Here is a 16433-nt window from a genome sequence, read left to right on the forward strand (position 1 = left end):
CATGCCAAAACTTTAATTTAATTTAATTTATTAATTTTAGTTTTTTGGAGCGGGGCTGGGGAGCTTACTCGTATGGTTTGGATCATTGTCTTGCTGCATTATCCAGTTGCTTCATCTTACAGATAGGATGTGTTAATATTGTGTAATGTAAGACAGATCAGCCTTCTTTTCATATTTAATTTATAAGTATTGTATTTAATATAATGCAGGATTAACAATGTGGCTTAAAAATACAGCATGAAATGTCCATATTTCCACGCATAGTTCACCCGAAAAATTCTAATTGTGTCACTTACTCACCCATGTTGTAACAAACCTTTTTCAAACAGGGTGCTGGGGTCCACTGGGGGCTCAGCAAACCTCCAGGGTGGTTCCAATAGATCTTAAAATGATTCAGATTTTGTTATTTTATCAAAATCGTGATTAAAATGTTAAATAATAATAATACATTAATAAAGATGTGCAAAATTAAACTCTGGAGTCAAAAAGGCTGAGAACCAGAAAGTGTTCTAAAGTCATGGGCAGAGACATATAGTCCGTTGAATCCAAATTACATGATGTAAGAATTACAGAACCTCAGACACTTTGATCTTCTGAGACATACACACATTACATTAACATACAGACATCTGTTCCCACATCTCACTGAGAGAAAATGCAGGAAACTCCTCTCTCACATATGCAACAGTTCCTTGATCCCCCAAGAAACAGACAATACAAACATACACGGGCATCTTCGAGACACCCACAGAGTGGAGGTGCAGGAAACGCCTCTCTCACATATGCAACAGCTCCTTCTCATCCCCTTGCTTCCACTCACTCATCCTCCCTCCATTTGGTTCACTTAGAATGGTCAATAGTATTATGTTGTTAATACTATTCATACAGACGGTACGGAAAGTATTCAGACCCCCTTAAATTTTTCACTCTTTGTTATATTGCAGCCATTTGCTAAAATCATTTAAGTTCATTTTTAGCACATATTGACAGAAAAACACAGAATTGTTGACATTTTTGCAGATTTATTCAAAAAGAAAAACTGAAATATCACATGGTCCTAAGTATTCAGACCCTTTGCTGTGACACTCATATATTTAACTCAGGGGCTGTCCATTTTTTCTGATCATCCTTGAGATGGTTCTACACCTTCATTTGAGTCCAGCTGTGTTTGATTACACTGATTGGACTTGATTAGGAAAGCCACACACCTGTCTATATAAGACCTTACAGCTCACAGTGCATGTCAGAGCAAATGAGAATCATGAGGTCAAAGGAACTGCCTGAAGAGCTCAGAGACAGAATTGTGGCAATGCACAGATCTGGCCAAGGTTACAAAAAAAATTCTGCTGCACTTAAGGTTCCTAAGAGCACAGTGGCCTCCATAATCCTTAAATGGAAGACGTTTGGGATGACCAGAACCCTTCCTAGAGCTGGCCGTCCGGCCAAACTGAGCTAATGGGGGAGAAGAGCCTTGGTGAGAGAGGTAAAGAAGAACCCAAAGATCACTGTGGCTGAGATGCAGTCGGAAGATGGGAGAAAGTTGTAGAAAGTCAACCATCACTGCAGCCCTCCACCAGTTTTTACCTGATTGATAATAAATTGTTACTTTGATTTATTCTGACTTACTTTGAAATTATTTTCTCAAGTAGATTAAGTGAAGGCGTATGTTTCCGCAAATCTGCGTCCAGGGTTAAGTGCATACTAGATCTCAGGTTAGATGGAGCTCGGGGCACATCAGGTGAGATTCTAAACTGCTTGACTTTAGTTAAGTTGTACTCAGGTGCATTAACTATGGGGGGCTAGTCATAGTACTGGTCATAACCGCTGGTTATTGTCTCAGCTTTAATTAAGTTGTATGTAGTTATACTTTTTGATTACTTTTAGATTACTTTTGACCTAACTCGTTTATCACATTGATTCCAATAGGATAATCTTGTACGATATTGATATATAAATATAAATAGTAAGAAAATATATTCCGTTCATTGTAAAACAACATGAAGTCTTCCCAAACTGGGGTTCATACAGGAACTGCAGGGGTTTTGTGACTTTGATGAAAAGCTAATAATTAATTAAATATTTTAATGTAAAATATGTAAATAATTTTAAAATAACATCAATTAAAATAAAAGACTTACTAAAAAATGAAATGTTTTATTTGTTTACCTGCATGTCATGTGACCATTAACCAACGCCAGGAACTGTTAACATGCAAATGTGATACTTTATCTATTCAAATATTTATTTTAAGTAAATATATTAGATGAAAGAGGAAAAAAGTTTGGACATGTCTGCATTAGCTACATGTAAATAAGAAATAATGTGTATTTGTGGATTTTAATGCGTGCTTGAGAGACGAAAGCCTTCCAAAGACATAGTATTACATGATTAAACCATTGAGTGGTAATTCAAATAAAAATTCACATGTTCAGTGGTTGATGGACCGGATGGATTATGATGCAGCATGCCCTGGGCACGGACCGATTAAAGGCCCCCCTAGGTTAAATTTGCGTTCCTTGTTTATTTTAAATATTCCCAACTGTGTTAACTATATCATGAAATATCTTGATTTTCAAATATAATAAATGCATTTTGCACCTTTATAGATCATGTTGATCTATGACAGGCAATGGGCAAAGCCTAATGTTAGTGTAATCTAACTACACATAAACCCCATCTTTTTACTTGATATTGGTCGGTGTCGTCATAAAATATTTTTGATATGACTGACTTTGTATTTAACACGAATTGAATAAAAACATTGTACGTTACTAATTAAAACACTTTAATTGTACAGAAAGAGAACATTGAATATTTACATTATCAAAGAGCATGATTTCAGCCAGAGTTCATGCACTCTCAAAAAACTCCCATTATAACCACTGAAGCAGTTTACACTGCAAAATATCTAACATCATACGCACATCTGCACTTTGTTTTTCTGATGAGAGAATTCGCCAGAGAGCAGAATTCAGTCAGCGAGCGCAGGTAGTGAACAAAACACCCGCGTTTCTGGGTTGTGGCCACAAGGGATACAGCTAAAATAAGAAACTAACTATAAATAACATTTTCTACCACTTAGATTGTGTTTTATTAATGTCTAAATTTACCCCTTACAGTAATGCAAAAACAGTAATTAGTGTGACAAAAATTACGCATATTGATGTGTGCGTGCCTAGTATGGTTTTAGCTGTATCCCTTCTAGCCTTAACCGTGTTTCAGCGATGACTCATCTGAACACCTCTGACTGGCCATTGCATTCATAAGTTGGGTTCCTGGAGGAGCGGTATTTCTGTTGCTATCTGGATCTGGTCTAGTGCCCTGGGCATGTGCTCGGTATAGGCCCATGCGATGATCTGTCCCTGCACGTTGATAGAATGGTGAAACAATTCTTAAACCTGAAATGATTTTTGTAAACCCAGAGGTCGAATGCTGTGTAGCCACCTGACCGATATTAGGTTAAGCTTAAGATTGTGTAGGCCTATATTATGTAATTCCTTGACATATACCTGGTCTGTCTGGTAATGTCTGGTCAAGTCTGGTTGTAATTGCTGTTATAAGTAAATGGTGTGTATTTGTGATCAGTCTTAGTGTTTTGGCTTAATATAACAGCATGCTTTAAGAATATTTTTGGGTCCTTGAACTTGGATTGCAGGGTGGAGTGGATGTGAAGGACATTTTCTGGTGAATTATGAGACAGGCAATCAAAAATGACTTGAAAAGTCTTTTAGGATTTCTATTTTTTTCCTCACTACTTTTTCCCCACGTGTTATGAATAAATGTTGAAAGACTGGTGGTGTCTTAAATGTATTTTTAACTCTGTATTTGTATGCTACTGTAGAGGCTGTAAGAAGAAATGTATGATAATAATTTCTTGTTAAGAAGAGAGTGAATCTTTTAGATTGTGTTTTTTTATTTTTTTTGCAACTTATATTTTAACTTTTTTTGGACATCTGTATATAAAAGTTGTATTGCATTGCATTTGTCTTTTGTTTGCTGGTTTCAGTATCCGCATATTATAGACTTCATTATTGCTTTATTGTTTGTAACAGTTAAATTTGGTTTCTCTTATTTGTTTGTTTTTTCTCTTTCCTTGTATTGTGCCTATTTATTTGTTGCTTTTGTTTTGCCTTATTCTAGTGTTTATCTTTTTTTCCAGTGTTTTTATTTTTCCTGTTATCTGGCTGCGATTTTTTTCTCTGCATCAATAAAACACTATACAGCATTTGCACTTTAGTTCTTTTATTATACCTTGTACAATATGTAACTGTTATAAGTTTTGGTCTGCTTCCGGCATTAGTCTGGGTGACTTTCAGCTAACCACATTGGGACAACCTTGGGACGTAATTCCACGTGGTATGTGGGCCAAACTCACAGCCAAAACACAGTCAGATCTGGCCTAAAACCAATTTGCAAGGATGACCCGTCTTTGTGTAAATGTCCACAGAACAGGAAGACTTTCTGAGTGTATTTAAATGGTAGGCTATTTTAGAAATAAACATTTAACAGCTGGGGAAAAAAAAGGAATTAGAAAGAATAAATATATTATAAATAATTTATTGCTACTGTGTGAATATGCAATCTCAATACAAAAGTAACAGCAGTCTGATTAGTATAAAAGTATAGTTTTTGGAATCTGAATCAAGATTACATCTAAGTACTACCCAGCTCTGCATATGAGTAACACTTTACAATAGGTTTAATTCGTTAAGAGTAGTTAACTACATTAGATAACATGAACTAACAATGAGAAATATTTCTTATCATTTCTAAAGCATTTATTAATCTTAATAAATGCTGATTCCAATATATACTACTAGGCTACATTGTTATTTAATAGTCCTGAGCTAACACTAACAATGAACATGTGTATTTTATTAATTAACGTTAACAAAAATGAATAAATACACAGTAAGAAATGCATTGCTTATTGTTAGTTAATGTTAGTTCATGCATTAAATAGTTAACGAGTAGAACCTTAATGTTAGTGTTACGGACATATGCCACCAGTCATACTTTAAGGGTGCTTTTCATCTTTTGTGAATTTAATAAGCATGTGGTGACAACATTAATTCTAACTCTACCTCAACACAGAAATAAACAAAAAAGATTTTGTAAAGACTATTTGGGTCATACCTAATTGGTTTAACTTTAACTCCCTGTATTACTTCTATTTAAAATCCTCTTTTAGTTTACATTGCATGTTGTTTGTTACAAAAAGCCTCAACTAGGCAAACTTACGTAACATATAACTCTCCACTGTACAGTATGAGCTGCTTTAGGAGAACGTAACCCGAAATGAATAGTGATTATGTGGTACACAGTGATGATTGACGTTGAAAGGAGCGAGTCAACGTAACGAAATTGAATACAGGAAGTAATTTTAGCCAATGAATGGCCGCGGTGGGCGGGGCTATGTGTCGTCCACGCGAGGTACACGCCCATCATCAGCGCTCACAACTCATTCTGCCTTTGCGTGCAGCAAAGAAGGCTCTAGAAAGGTAAGACGTGACTTGAACCAATATTAAAACACTACTTGCTGTCGAATGAACATGTCTCAGACATATCTGTAGTGTTTGAGTCTTGCAGATGCCAAAGCAATCGTCTGTTTTCTTATCACGGCGAAGCGGAGAGCTGCTTAGCTTATAATAAGTATCATAGTAAGTGTGTTGCCAAGCTACATTTGACAAATCTGCGTCTCTTTTCTCTGCTCCAGCTTCTCTCCGGAGATCTGATACCCCTCGGCTGCATCGCTCAGCTCTTCCCAGGTCTACTCTGTCTTTACCGGTGTGTCGTGTTACATTCCTGGATCGGGACGCAACATCTCCAGGCGCTCCGCTGTCACCCTTCACTGCGTCCGTGGACGACTAGCGTTGTGTTTATGTCTTTATTTTACGGAAACGGTGAGTATCCGGTCCGTCATTTGCATACACATTCTGTTACACATTTGTAATTAAGTTTCGGGTACCCGAGTCTCGAAAACGAGTGTTTTGAAGGCTTTTATAACTAGCTAATGGGTGTGAACTAGCTTGACGGAGGGGAACAAAATGGCGTCGCGGTGCTTTTGCGCACTCCGCCGCGCGCTGACCGTGACGCACTCTGCACCACCGCGACGATCACACAACTTTACCAACCTGAGGTCTGTTAAAGCGAATATACTTCTAGCTGGGCAGTGTTTTAGTCGAGTAGGGTAATGTACGCGCTGTCGTCGGTCTTCGATGCGTTTATTTCGATGTAAAACTACCGGAGTGGGTTGAGCTCAAACGGGTAACGTTAAGTTAACCATGTGTGTGTATCGACCTTGTGTGCAACACGGGTGACTCGATATTGCGCGGTAGCTTACATAGATATCATTTCTAAACCAATAATAAAGCACCTTGTGGTTTCTGAACGTTTACAATTCCCTTAAAGTAAACAACTCGAGTGATGTACTTTCAATTCGACCAGCGCTTAATTCTACGTGATCTTATATTTGTTTGGTGTTGGAAAGGTTGTTCTGTCACGTATCTCACGGCTCCCAGATATATTCCTCACCACGTGTTCAGCTGGCGCGAGTCAGGCTCGAACCTGCTGACGCAGTCGATGACGCGGGTGACTAGACTCTTGATCAAGGCCGCTGCTGCGAGATTGTTTTGTTTTAAATTCGCGACCAGACGCTTGTTCTCCTTTAATAACAGAGAGAATATTAAAACAATTTGTTGCATTTTTTAAATCCTACATATACAGTGTGGATCACACAAGGCAGTGCCATAACCCCCGTAGACATAAAAATGGCCAGAAAACATTGGTTTGGTCCTCCAAACCAAACTTGATACAAGCCCTGAATTGCCTACATTATTAATAATATGCTTTACGGATGAAAGCAATGCTGTTGTACTACATATCAGCACAACTATAGATACCAATTGGCCGGTTAGTTTGTATATTTCTTCTACCAACAAAAAAGTTTAGCAAGAATCCAATTGTGTCACCAAGTGGAACGCCAACAGATGATCAGATGAAGAGGAACTGATGTGTAAGACGGTGTATTTCACTTTGTTTTTCAGAGCTGTTGCGCAGCTGTTGGAACGCGAGCGGGGGAAACCTAGTCCACGAGCGAGGAGTTTGCAGCCGCTGTGGCAAGAGCTTTTTCATGTCAGAGACCGAGCACACTTGCAGTTGTTTATGTCATCCCCTCTTCTCCAGACAGAAGATACCCAAAAAATCCCATTCAAGATCTCTTTATCTTGCTGATAGTGATAGCTCAGATCACTCAAAATGTCTGTCAATGTCAACCGCAATGTGTCGGACCAGTTCTACCGCTACAAGATGCCCCGTTTGATTGCCAAGGTACTAGAGAGACTGTTTTTGGTCTGAATGCTACATATAAACAAAAAAAAAATCATTATTTATTTCTGCACATAATCGTGTTCTCTTATACAGCTGTGTGTATGCGGTAAGAAAACAATCTGATACCGAGTTGGAGAAGATTTAAAAAAAATATTTTTCCCACTGTCAATAACAGGTGGAAGGCAAAGGGAATGGAATCAAGACGGTCATTGTCAACATGGTTGATGTTGCAAAGGCACTGAATAGGCCTCCAACCTGTAAGTTTGGGTTTATAATTGGTTACATCCCAACTGTTCTTCTTTCAGTAGTGTTTTATTATGGAACAGTAATGTATGTATTCTTCCCCTTGCGGTTTCTTCAGATCCAACTAAGTTTTTTGGCTGTGAGTTGGGGGCGCAGACTCAGTTTGATGCTAAGAATGACCGCTACATTGTAAACGGATCCCATGAAGCCAACAAACTGCAGGACATGCTGGACGGATTCATCCGCAAGTTTGTGCTGTGCTCCGAGTGTGACAATCCTGAAACCGACCTGGTAAGCTGACAGTTAGGGTTGCTTGGTGAATGAACTCATGGTTAATAATGAAAGATTCTATTTGCGGTCGGTCAGAGAATGTTTAGAGAACCTTCTGAAGGGTATTTAAACTTGTTTTTGTTTTTTGGTGCAAGTGCAAGGCCAGTTGGCATGTTTAGTACACTCAATTTTGTCCTTTGCCCTCCATAACGCCTACAAAAGTGATGACAAAATAGCCGTGGTTGTGAAAGCATTGGTCTACTTTAGTGCTATTTTAATATTTATATACTTTTATAGTATGTTTTGCTTTTATTTTATATTTTCAGTTTACAATTTTAAGTAAATTTTCACATCTCTTTAGCTTTATTATTATTTTAGTTTTAGTAATTGTACCTAAACATTATATTATTTAAAAAAAATATATATATTTTGCCAACACCGGTTCTAGTGCTCACAATTCAGAGTCTTTAAATATCTTTTTTTTTTAAGTAAAAATCAAAACCTTTGGCAATTCAAAGGTCGTTTCATTTTCAGATATGTTCCTCATAGTATCTGTTGTTCAATTAGTTTCTTTGTCTCTCAGCATGTTAACGCAAAGAAGCAGACCATCGGAAGCTCTTGCAAGGCTTGTGGTAATCGGGGAATGCTGGACACTCGGCACAAACTGTGCACATTCATCCTCAAAAACCCACCTGGTGAGTTGTGTTTTGCTGTGAGCTGTTAAAATGCATGAACTTCTATTATTCACTATATTTAGCATTAGATTTATGCCTCGTGTTTGTTGGAAATGGATATATTGCTACTTGATTTTTACATTTCTGATGTTAGAATTGCATACAAGCTTTATAAGCCCCATTCACTGTACACCTGTTTGAAATGCAGAGACTGATAGTAGTTGTGTGAAAGAGAAGAAAGAGAAGAAAAACAAAAAGAAGGATAAGGAGAACGGCTCGGGAAGTGGTGAGGCTGGGAACCATAACGACATAGATGCACCAGATGCTGTGGTGAGAAATACCTGTGAATAACTAGACATGTATTACTAATACAGTTTGTAACCAGTATATTAAAGTGTATGTGGATGTGTAGGATGGTGAGGAAGATGATGATGACTGGGCAGAGGAAACCACAGAGGAGGCCCAGCGTCGCCGAATGGAGGAGATCAGTGACCATGCTAAGAACCTGACCCTCAGCGAGGACCTGGAGAAACCCCTGGAGGAGAGGGTCAACTTGTTCTACAGCTTTGTCAAAGTAAATAATGTCACTGTCACCTGTTTCCAATGTAAAATCATTTTCTAATGACGTCTTTGTATCTGGTGGAGTTACACTACTGGTCAGAAGTTTGGGTTAGTCAAAGAAGTTTCTGTACTCAACAAGGTGCATGCATTTGATAAAAAAAAAATGCCAGCTGTTATTAACCCAGTCTTCAGTGTCACATGATCATGTAGAAATCATTCTTATATGATGATTTGCTGCTAAAGAAATATTTATCAATGTTGAAAACAGCTGACAAGCTGGTGCATATATATATATATATATATATATATATATATATATATATATATATATATATATATATATATATATATATATATATATATATATATATATATATATTATATATATATAAATTATTGAACACGTTTTGATCAATAGAAAGCTTCAAAAGGACATTTATTTGATGTAAAAAATATTTTGTGAAATTGTCTTTGTCACCTTTGACTAGTTTATTACATCAAAAAAAGTGCTCCTTTCTTTAAAATATATAAAATTATTGACCCCCAAATTTTGAATGGTAGTTTACCTTTTGTACCTGTGTAGTAGATTTAAATTAACATGTAGTTATGAATAACCAAGGTTTTATCAATGCCACTAGAATCCAAACAACTGAAGAGCATCTGTGTTTTTTTTCTGATCAGCAAAAGAAAGAGAGTGGAGCAATAGACTCTGCTGATAAGGAGATCCTGGCTGAAGCAGAAAGGCTGGATGTGAGAGCCATGGGGCCGCTTATCTTGAGCGAACTGCTTTTTGATGAGAACATCAGAGACCAGATCAAGAAATACAAACGTCACTTCCTACGGGTATGTATTAAAAAAAAACCCGACCAGTTTTCATTTTAAATGTGATAGACCGGCCCACACAGGATCTGCGTGGACAGGAATATGTGAGACATTCTGCTGATTCCCACAGAATTGGAACACCCCTGTCACTTGTGTTAATTTATTAAATATTTTGGTTTATTTGATTGTGCCTTGAGCTAAGTATAGTACTCTCAGCTCCATTTAATACATTTTACACCCAGAATTTGGCAGATTTTGCCCCAAAATCGGTATCAAAAAAAGTTTCCACCTGGGCCTAGTGATAGAAGAGTATTTATAGCAGGACACAGAGACTTGCTGACAAGCTATGATGCTAGTGTAAAGCCACGCTAAATATAGTCTTGACTATAAAAGACACTTTTAAATGAACAGCTTTGACATCTACCACTTATCCCCCATTGCTTAGATAAATTAAGTTGAATCCATTTAAATGATCTACTGGTTCTGCAAAAGATAATAAAAATAAAGTGCTTTTGATTGATAAATCAAAGTGCCAAATTCTCCTTTTTCTGTAGTTCTGCCACAACGATAAGAAAGCTCAGAAGTATCTGCTGGGAGGCTTTGAGTGTCTGGTGAAGCTTCATCAGAGTCAGCTGCTGCCGCGAGTGCCCATCATTCTCAAAGACTTCTATGATGCTGACCTGCTGGAGGAGGATGTCATCCTCACGTGGGCAGAGAAGGTACAACCTGCTCATCATTTGGATTATTAGAGCATTTTATAACATCAGGGTCATGAGCTATGAACTACAAATCATGAAAAATATATTTTTTCCTTTGTTTCAGTATCCAAGAAGTATGTTTCCAAGGAACTGGCCAAGGAGATCCATGCCAAGGCAGCTCCCTTTGTCAAATGGCTGAAAGAGGCAGAGGAGGAGAGTGAGGGGAGTGAGGCAGAGGAGGAGGAAGATGATGAAAATGTTGAGGTAATTTTTTTTTTTTACACATTTTTAAAGTTAGAAAAACTTGTGGGGAGAATATATAATATAACCTTTTTTAAAAAAAAAAATATTGCATGGACAAACTCTTAATCTTACACAAGCCACACACAGGGTAATGTAGTTAATTAGAGAAACAGCTTTATATTTTAACTGTCAACAGGAGTCCTGGGACTGTAATTAGTGTAATTACATGAGTCTTCTCTGGACTAGAATTAGAGTGTGTTTTTGAGAGACTGTGTGATATTCTGAATCTTCAACTTTCTCGTTTGTTATTGGTCTTTAGGTTGTGTACTCCTCTTCTGCCCGAGAGCTGAAGGTGGAGACCGTTAAGCCTGAGAAAGCAGAAGAGGATGACGACCTTGATATAGATGCCATTTAAAGACATGACAAGTTGAAACAGCAGCTGCCACCTTGGAACCTTGCTACTTCCTGATCCTCTTGATAAAATGGATCACAGTGGCCTCCTGTTTAGCCCCAGTCTTGTTTTGTCCCAGTTTCTCCTTAGTTATATTTGATTTACAAGAAAGGTTTTAATGTAGCTCTTTCATTGACTTGCTGCTGATGTATTAAGAACTTTTGAGCTTTATTGTCCGTATTGAGCAATTTTGTTGTATCATGAGCTTGACTTTGATTCATGGGTTTGCTTATACTGCACATCTAATTTTGTTTTTCTTGAAATCATTAAATAAAGGTGTTTGCTGTACATTACATGGATGATTTTGTTTCTTAACTAAACTAGATTGTAACCTGAGTCTGTGTAATGGAAAATATGAAATAAACGGGAATATTAGTGAACTATGATACAACTCTCTCCATTTTGGCGTCACTTGAGTTTATCACTCATTTATCTTCAGAGGTGGCAGCTATTACAGAAGACCCCTGTTGCTTCAACCACATGCCTTCTCACCAAAACCCTGCCCTCCAAAAACATGTGCTTACTCCAAATGGCCACTAGATGGCACACATACACCAGTACATAACATGATTAATTTGTAAACTGGCATATTGCTGTAAATCAGTGGTTCTCAGCTTTTTCTGACTCTAAAGTCCACCAATGTATGAGCCATTGTATTTATAATTTCTATACATTTTATGTCTGTATTTTAGGTATTTATATATATTCTATTTACTTGATATTTGATATACATTATGTATTAATTACCTACATATTTTTCTTGTATTTATGTGAAGTGGTACCAAGACAAATCCATTGTGTGTGTGAGAGAGAGAGCACACCTGGCAATAAAAGCTAGTTCTGACATTGTTAGGTTTGCCTGATGCACTTTTATGTGTCCTGAGATCTCAACATGGGGATGCCCACAGGGGGCGACCCGCTCCATGTACAAGAAAACTGGAAGCTGGTTTCGGTATGATGAATAAATCTAGTTTTCATCTCATGTCAGTGTACAATATTTTAACTAGCTATATTTCTCAAAAGTGCACCTTTAAACAAAACACACTGACTAAATAATTGAATTGTCTTCATTTGGCATTTCACAGGAGCTGCTGAAACAGTTCTACTCCGCCATCATTGAATCCGTGGTTCAGCTCCGCTACTAAATCTGACCTCAGAAGACTACGTCGGATAGTCCGGACTGCTAAACGAATCCTACTACTCTCCAAGAATTGTACTTATTATCCAGAGTGAGAAAAGGGGCTGGCAAAATCACTCTAGACCCCTCACATCCAGCACACTCCCTCTTTGAACTGTTGTCGTCTGGTCGGCGATACAGAGCTCTGTATGGCGCGCGCTCCGTGCCAAAATCAATCAGACCGACCGATCGAACGTCAAACCGAACATCTATCATCAACATCTGTGTAAAAGCTATAAATGGATTTTACAGGCAATACATATTGTTCACCTAAAACAACACTAAAATATTTTTTTTTTCTGAATGTGCTTGAGTATGTGTTTTACTTTCAAAGAGCAGACATATTGTATGTTTTATTGTACATAGTATTATACAATCTTCACAGTGTTATAACAATCAAACAATAAAATAATTTATTTACTTTTCCAACAAAAGTTACAATTTTCAAAAACTTTTGACACTGTCATATTGAGAACATTTATGTAAGGAATATTAAACTACATACTCTACAGCAATTTAAATAAAGTTGTCTGCCAAAAAAATATAAATATAGGGATATTATCATTACAGGTACAGGTTTAAAAACTTATTTAGTATTTATTTTTTATTAATTCATTCAATATTAAAATATTACAACATAAATCTCTAAAATTTAAAGTAAAGCTTACATTTAATATAAACACATTAAATACTATAACATGAAATGCTATAATAAATGATGTAATATATATTAAATAAAAGAGGTTATAAAATATAAATGTTCAGTTTTCATAGGAGCTGATTTGAGCGTAAAACCTTGATTGAAATAAAGAACATCACCTTTGTTTGTATTTACAGAAATGTCTATTGATCAAAGATGAATACATCCTCCCGAGACCCAGACTGATGTCTGATCTACTGTAAAGTAGACATACACACTACATACATACACACAGTTGAAGAAAAACTTTACATACACCTTGCAGAATCTGCAAAATGTTCATTATTTTACCAAAATAATAGGGATCATACAAAATGCTTGTATTTCATATTGGATGTTTATATTTAGGCGGGAACAAAGCAGATAGGATAACTCTTGAATGGATCAGCCATCCCAGCAAATCGTTTGAACAAATGACTCAAATGTTCACTCATTAACACATTCACTTGCTGCCACCTACTGGCGGTTTACTATTTAATTTTAAAATATAATTTATTCCTGTGATTCAAAGATGAATTTACAGCGCCATTATTCCAGTCTTCCATGAAATCACTCTAATATGCTTATTTGCTGATCAAGAAACATTTCTGATTATCAATAGCCTATAGGAAACAGTTGTGCTTCTTCATTTTTTTATGGAAACCATAACCATATTATAATTCAAAATGCAATTAACACACACACACACACACACACACACACACACACACACACACACACACACACAGACACTATTATTCAACAAGGACTAATTAAATTGATCAAAAGTGCCAGTAAAGACATTTGTAATGTTAAAAATATGTTATTTTGAACTTTCTATGCATCAAAGAATCCTGAGAAAAATATGTGGAATATCTCCTGCTTTTCCAAGTTAACCATCAAAGCATGCCCAGTTTGTAAATAATACCCTCTGCTGCTTTAACTTTTATAATACACTGCATATAATTTTCTAAATCAGACATTGCAAAAATAAAATTTTGACTATTTTGAAGGACACAACTAAAGTAAAAGAGTTTTACATTAAGGTAAGAAAAACACAAACGTGTTACAATGTGTCTTCACGTGTAAACAACACATTGGGAACTCGATCAGTTACTTGCATTACCACCGGTCGCCGTTGGAACGCGTTAACAACACGTAATCACATGTTGGAACGTGTTACATTATGATTTTATGCAAATGATCAATAATTTAGTTCTGGCTCATTGTTTGTATGTGAAAGACATAAAAATCAACAAACCTTAAATACAAAGTTTAGTCTGTTTAAAGAATTTACAGATTTAGCTGATTAGGCCTAAATTATAATAATAATTTAGCAATTTTATTAAGATTCAGTATTGATATTTCTCTTTAGTCTTTGAAAATAAAAGATCATGCTTATATTTTATCCACTTTTACTAGTTATTTGTTATTGTTATTTGTTTGATATTATGTATTTATTTTTATGCATGTTTTAATGTTTTTAAAAAGACCAGTTTGTCCTCCTAAAAAGGCAATAAAATGGCATGGATCGTGGAAGCGGGGGCTGGTTTACTTTGGGTTACTTTGAGGTCTGGTACAAATTTGACAAACAAAAATAGATACATATGCACGATTAATCATTAAAAGATTGATATTTCTGTGTTGAAAACATAATAAAGTAAGTATTGGGGTAACAGTTCATGGTCCAGATACAAATGATTTCCTTTCTTACAAAACAGCTTATGATATTGTTTCGGCTATATTAAAATAGTTCAGTTTTGTATATAATGGAAAAGTGATTATATTTTGTTTTTCTAAAGTTAATTTATAAAAACATTTGGAGCATTTTTTGTTCCTTAAATGTAAAAGTTGTAAAACCAGTGCATTCACTTGCATTTTTTTCTAACAGTGAAAAACATCCTAAAATACACTGTCATTTTTGCTCATAAAGGTAGGAGTAATACATAATTCAGAACTGTAAAGGGTCTAATTTTATTTATGTGCGCTCACAATATCAACAAAACGTTGTGCTTTTATAAAATATATAGGAAAACGGGGGATGCGCATTCTGCCATCTCAGTCTTGAACAGGAGCGCTTCACAATGATGAACTGCAACAGCGAATTTCTTCAAAAACATGATAAAAATATATATCTATAGAAAGGTATTAAATTACTACTTTAAAATGAAACAATTCAAATCAAAAATAGAAACTCTTTCATTATGTAATCCGTAAAGATGCATCTCTCTAAAGGCATGTCCAACGAGGTGATGGTGAGTCATTTTTTTCATCACCATAATTGATGGATGTCTAAAATATAAAAATAAGGAAAAGCCTTAAAGAGGCCCAATTATAATTTGTGTTTTATTTTTATAATTCTATACAAACAAAATAAATTCTATAAAACACACATTATAAAGGCATAGGCTATATGTAAAACTTTGTCCAATATTTGTATAACTGCTTATATTTTCAGATTTTTATGTTGCTCTATTCTGAATACCCTACAATTTAAAAGATTTGCTGCAATGCAATTTTATCTGATATGTGAATTATTTATTTGCCTATTAGTAGGCCTATTTTTTAATCCATGCTGCAAACACTTTAAAAACAGCTTTAAAAATTACTTTATTGCATTCCAGATGCTTTTAAAGAACTTTTCACTTTAAATTTTATGGGTAGCTTGAATATAAAACATTGTCATGAATTTGTTGCATTCCCATTTGTAAAATAGCCTAAATAATTGTTGTAGGCTAACCTGATTTCATGAAGAAGGTGCTTATACTGTAGCTCGATTTTTTTGTTTTGTTTCGATTTTCTGTTTAAAGACTGATAAATTCATAATAAATGCCATGGCTGGTTCAGTTGACAGAAATACGGGACACATATAGCTACTAACTGCTGAAATGTTTGCAAGGCAAATCTCAGGTCAGTCTGAGCGCTAATAGTGCACAGCTGTAAACATGCCTTCAGCCATACACCTGCAGGCTGCCACTGACAGCAAGTTCAGCGGTACAGCAGGTATAGGCCTACAGCAGCATGCAGGAAATGGTAGAGTATTCTTTTAGGTACAAAATATCTTTATTGTAATGCTTGTAATGTCCATTTATAGTCTTTACACAGCAGCTTGGCTCCTTAAATGATTTTTTTTTTTTTTTGTAAAAAAAAACCCAGCTAATTTCAAGACACTGACGTCACGTCTGGTCGTCACGTGGGTCACCCGCAGTGTAAGACGCTCAAAGCTCAAGACGTTCGGTTTGACGTTCGATCGGTCGGTCGGTCGTTCGTTCGAATGTTTGATTTT

At 36.1% G+C, this 16433-nt stretch overlaps 1 protein-coding gene across 2 annotated transcripts; it reads left to right on the plus strand.

Annotated features, from left to right (window-relative positions):
- Positions 1 to 5350: 5350 nt before the first annotated feature.
- Positions 5351 to 11584, plus strand: LOC109103841 (eukaryotic translation initiation factor 5-like). Of its 2 annotated transcripts, XM_042736446.1 has the most exons (12): positions 5351 to 5501; positions 5717 to 5903; positions 7047 to 7329; positions 7505 to 7586; positions 7691 to 7863; positions 8426 to 8537; positions 8725 to 8846; positions 8929 to 9090; positions 9759 to 9920; positions 10454 to 10618; positions 10721 to 10861; positions 11160 to 11584. In XM_042736446.1, exons 3-12 carry the CDS (start codon positions 7258 to 7260, stop codon positions 11253 to 11255), a joined length of 1287 nt encoding a protein of 428 aa, XP_042592380.1. In that variant the 5' UTR covers positions 5351 to 5501; positions 5717 to 5903; positions 7047 to 7257; the 3' UTR covers positions 11256 to 11584. The 2 variants fall into 2 exon arrangements, with proteins under 2 accessions (XP_042592380.1, XP_042592381.1); XM_042736447.1 differs by lacking the exons at positions 5351 to 5501; positions 5717 to 5903 and adding an exon at positions 6022 to 6139.
- The last annotated feature ends 4849 nt before the right edge of the window (positions 11585 to 16433 follow it).

Source organism: Cyprinus carpio, chromosome B13 (genome assembly GCF_018340385.1).
Source record: "Cyprinus carpio isolate SPL01 chromosome B13, ASM1834038v1, whole genome shotgun sequence".
Lineage (NCBI taxonomy): Eukaryota > Metazoa > Chordata > Actinopteri > Cypriniformes > Cyprinidae > Cyprinus > Cyprinus carpio.

Excerpts from the sequence above, each read along its gene's own strand:
- LOC109103841 (XM_042736446.1), top strand. The coding sequence starts at position 7,258 with ATGTCTGTCAATGTCAACCGCAATGTGTCGGACCAGTTCTACCGCTAC. Across the intron at positions 7,864-8,425 it reads ACAATCCTGAAACCGACCTG|CATGTTAACGCAAAGAAGCA; the intron begins GTAAGCTGACAG and ends TTTGTCTCTCAG. Across the intron at positions 9,091-9,758 it reads TGTTCTACAGCTTTGTCAAA|CAAAAGAAAGAGAGTGGAGC; the intron begins GTAAATAATGTC and ends TTTTCTGATCAG.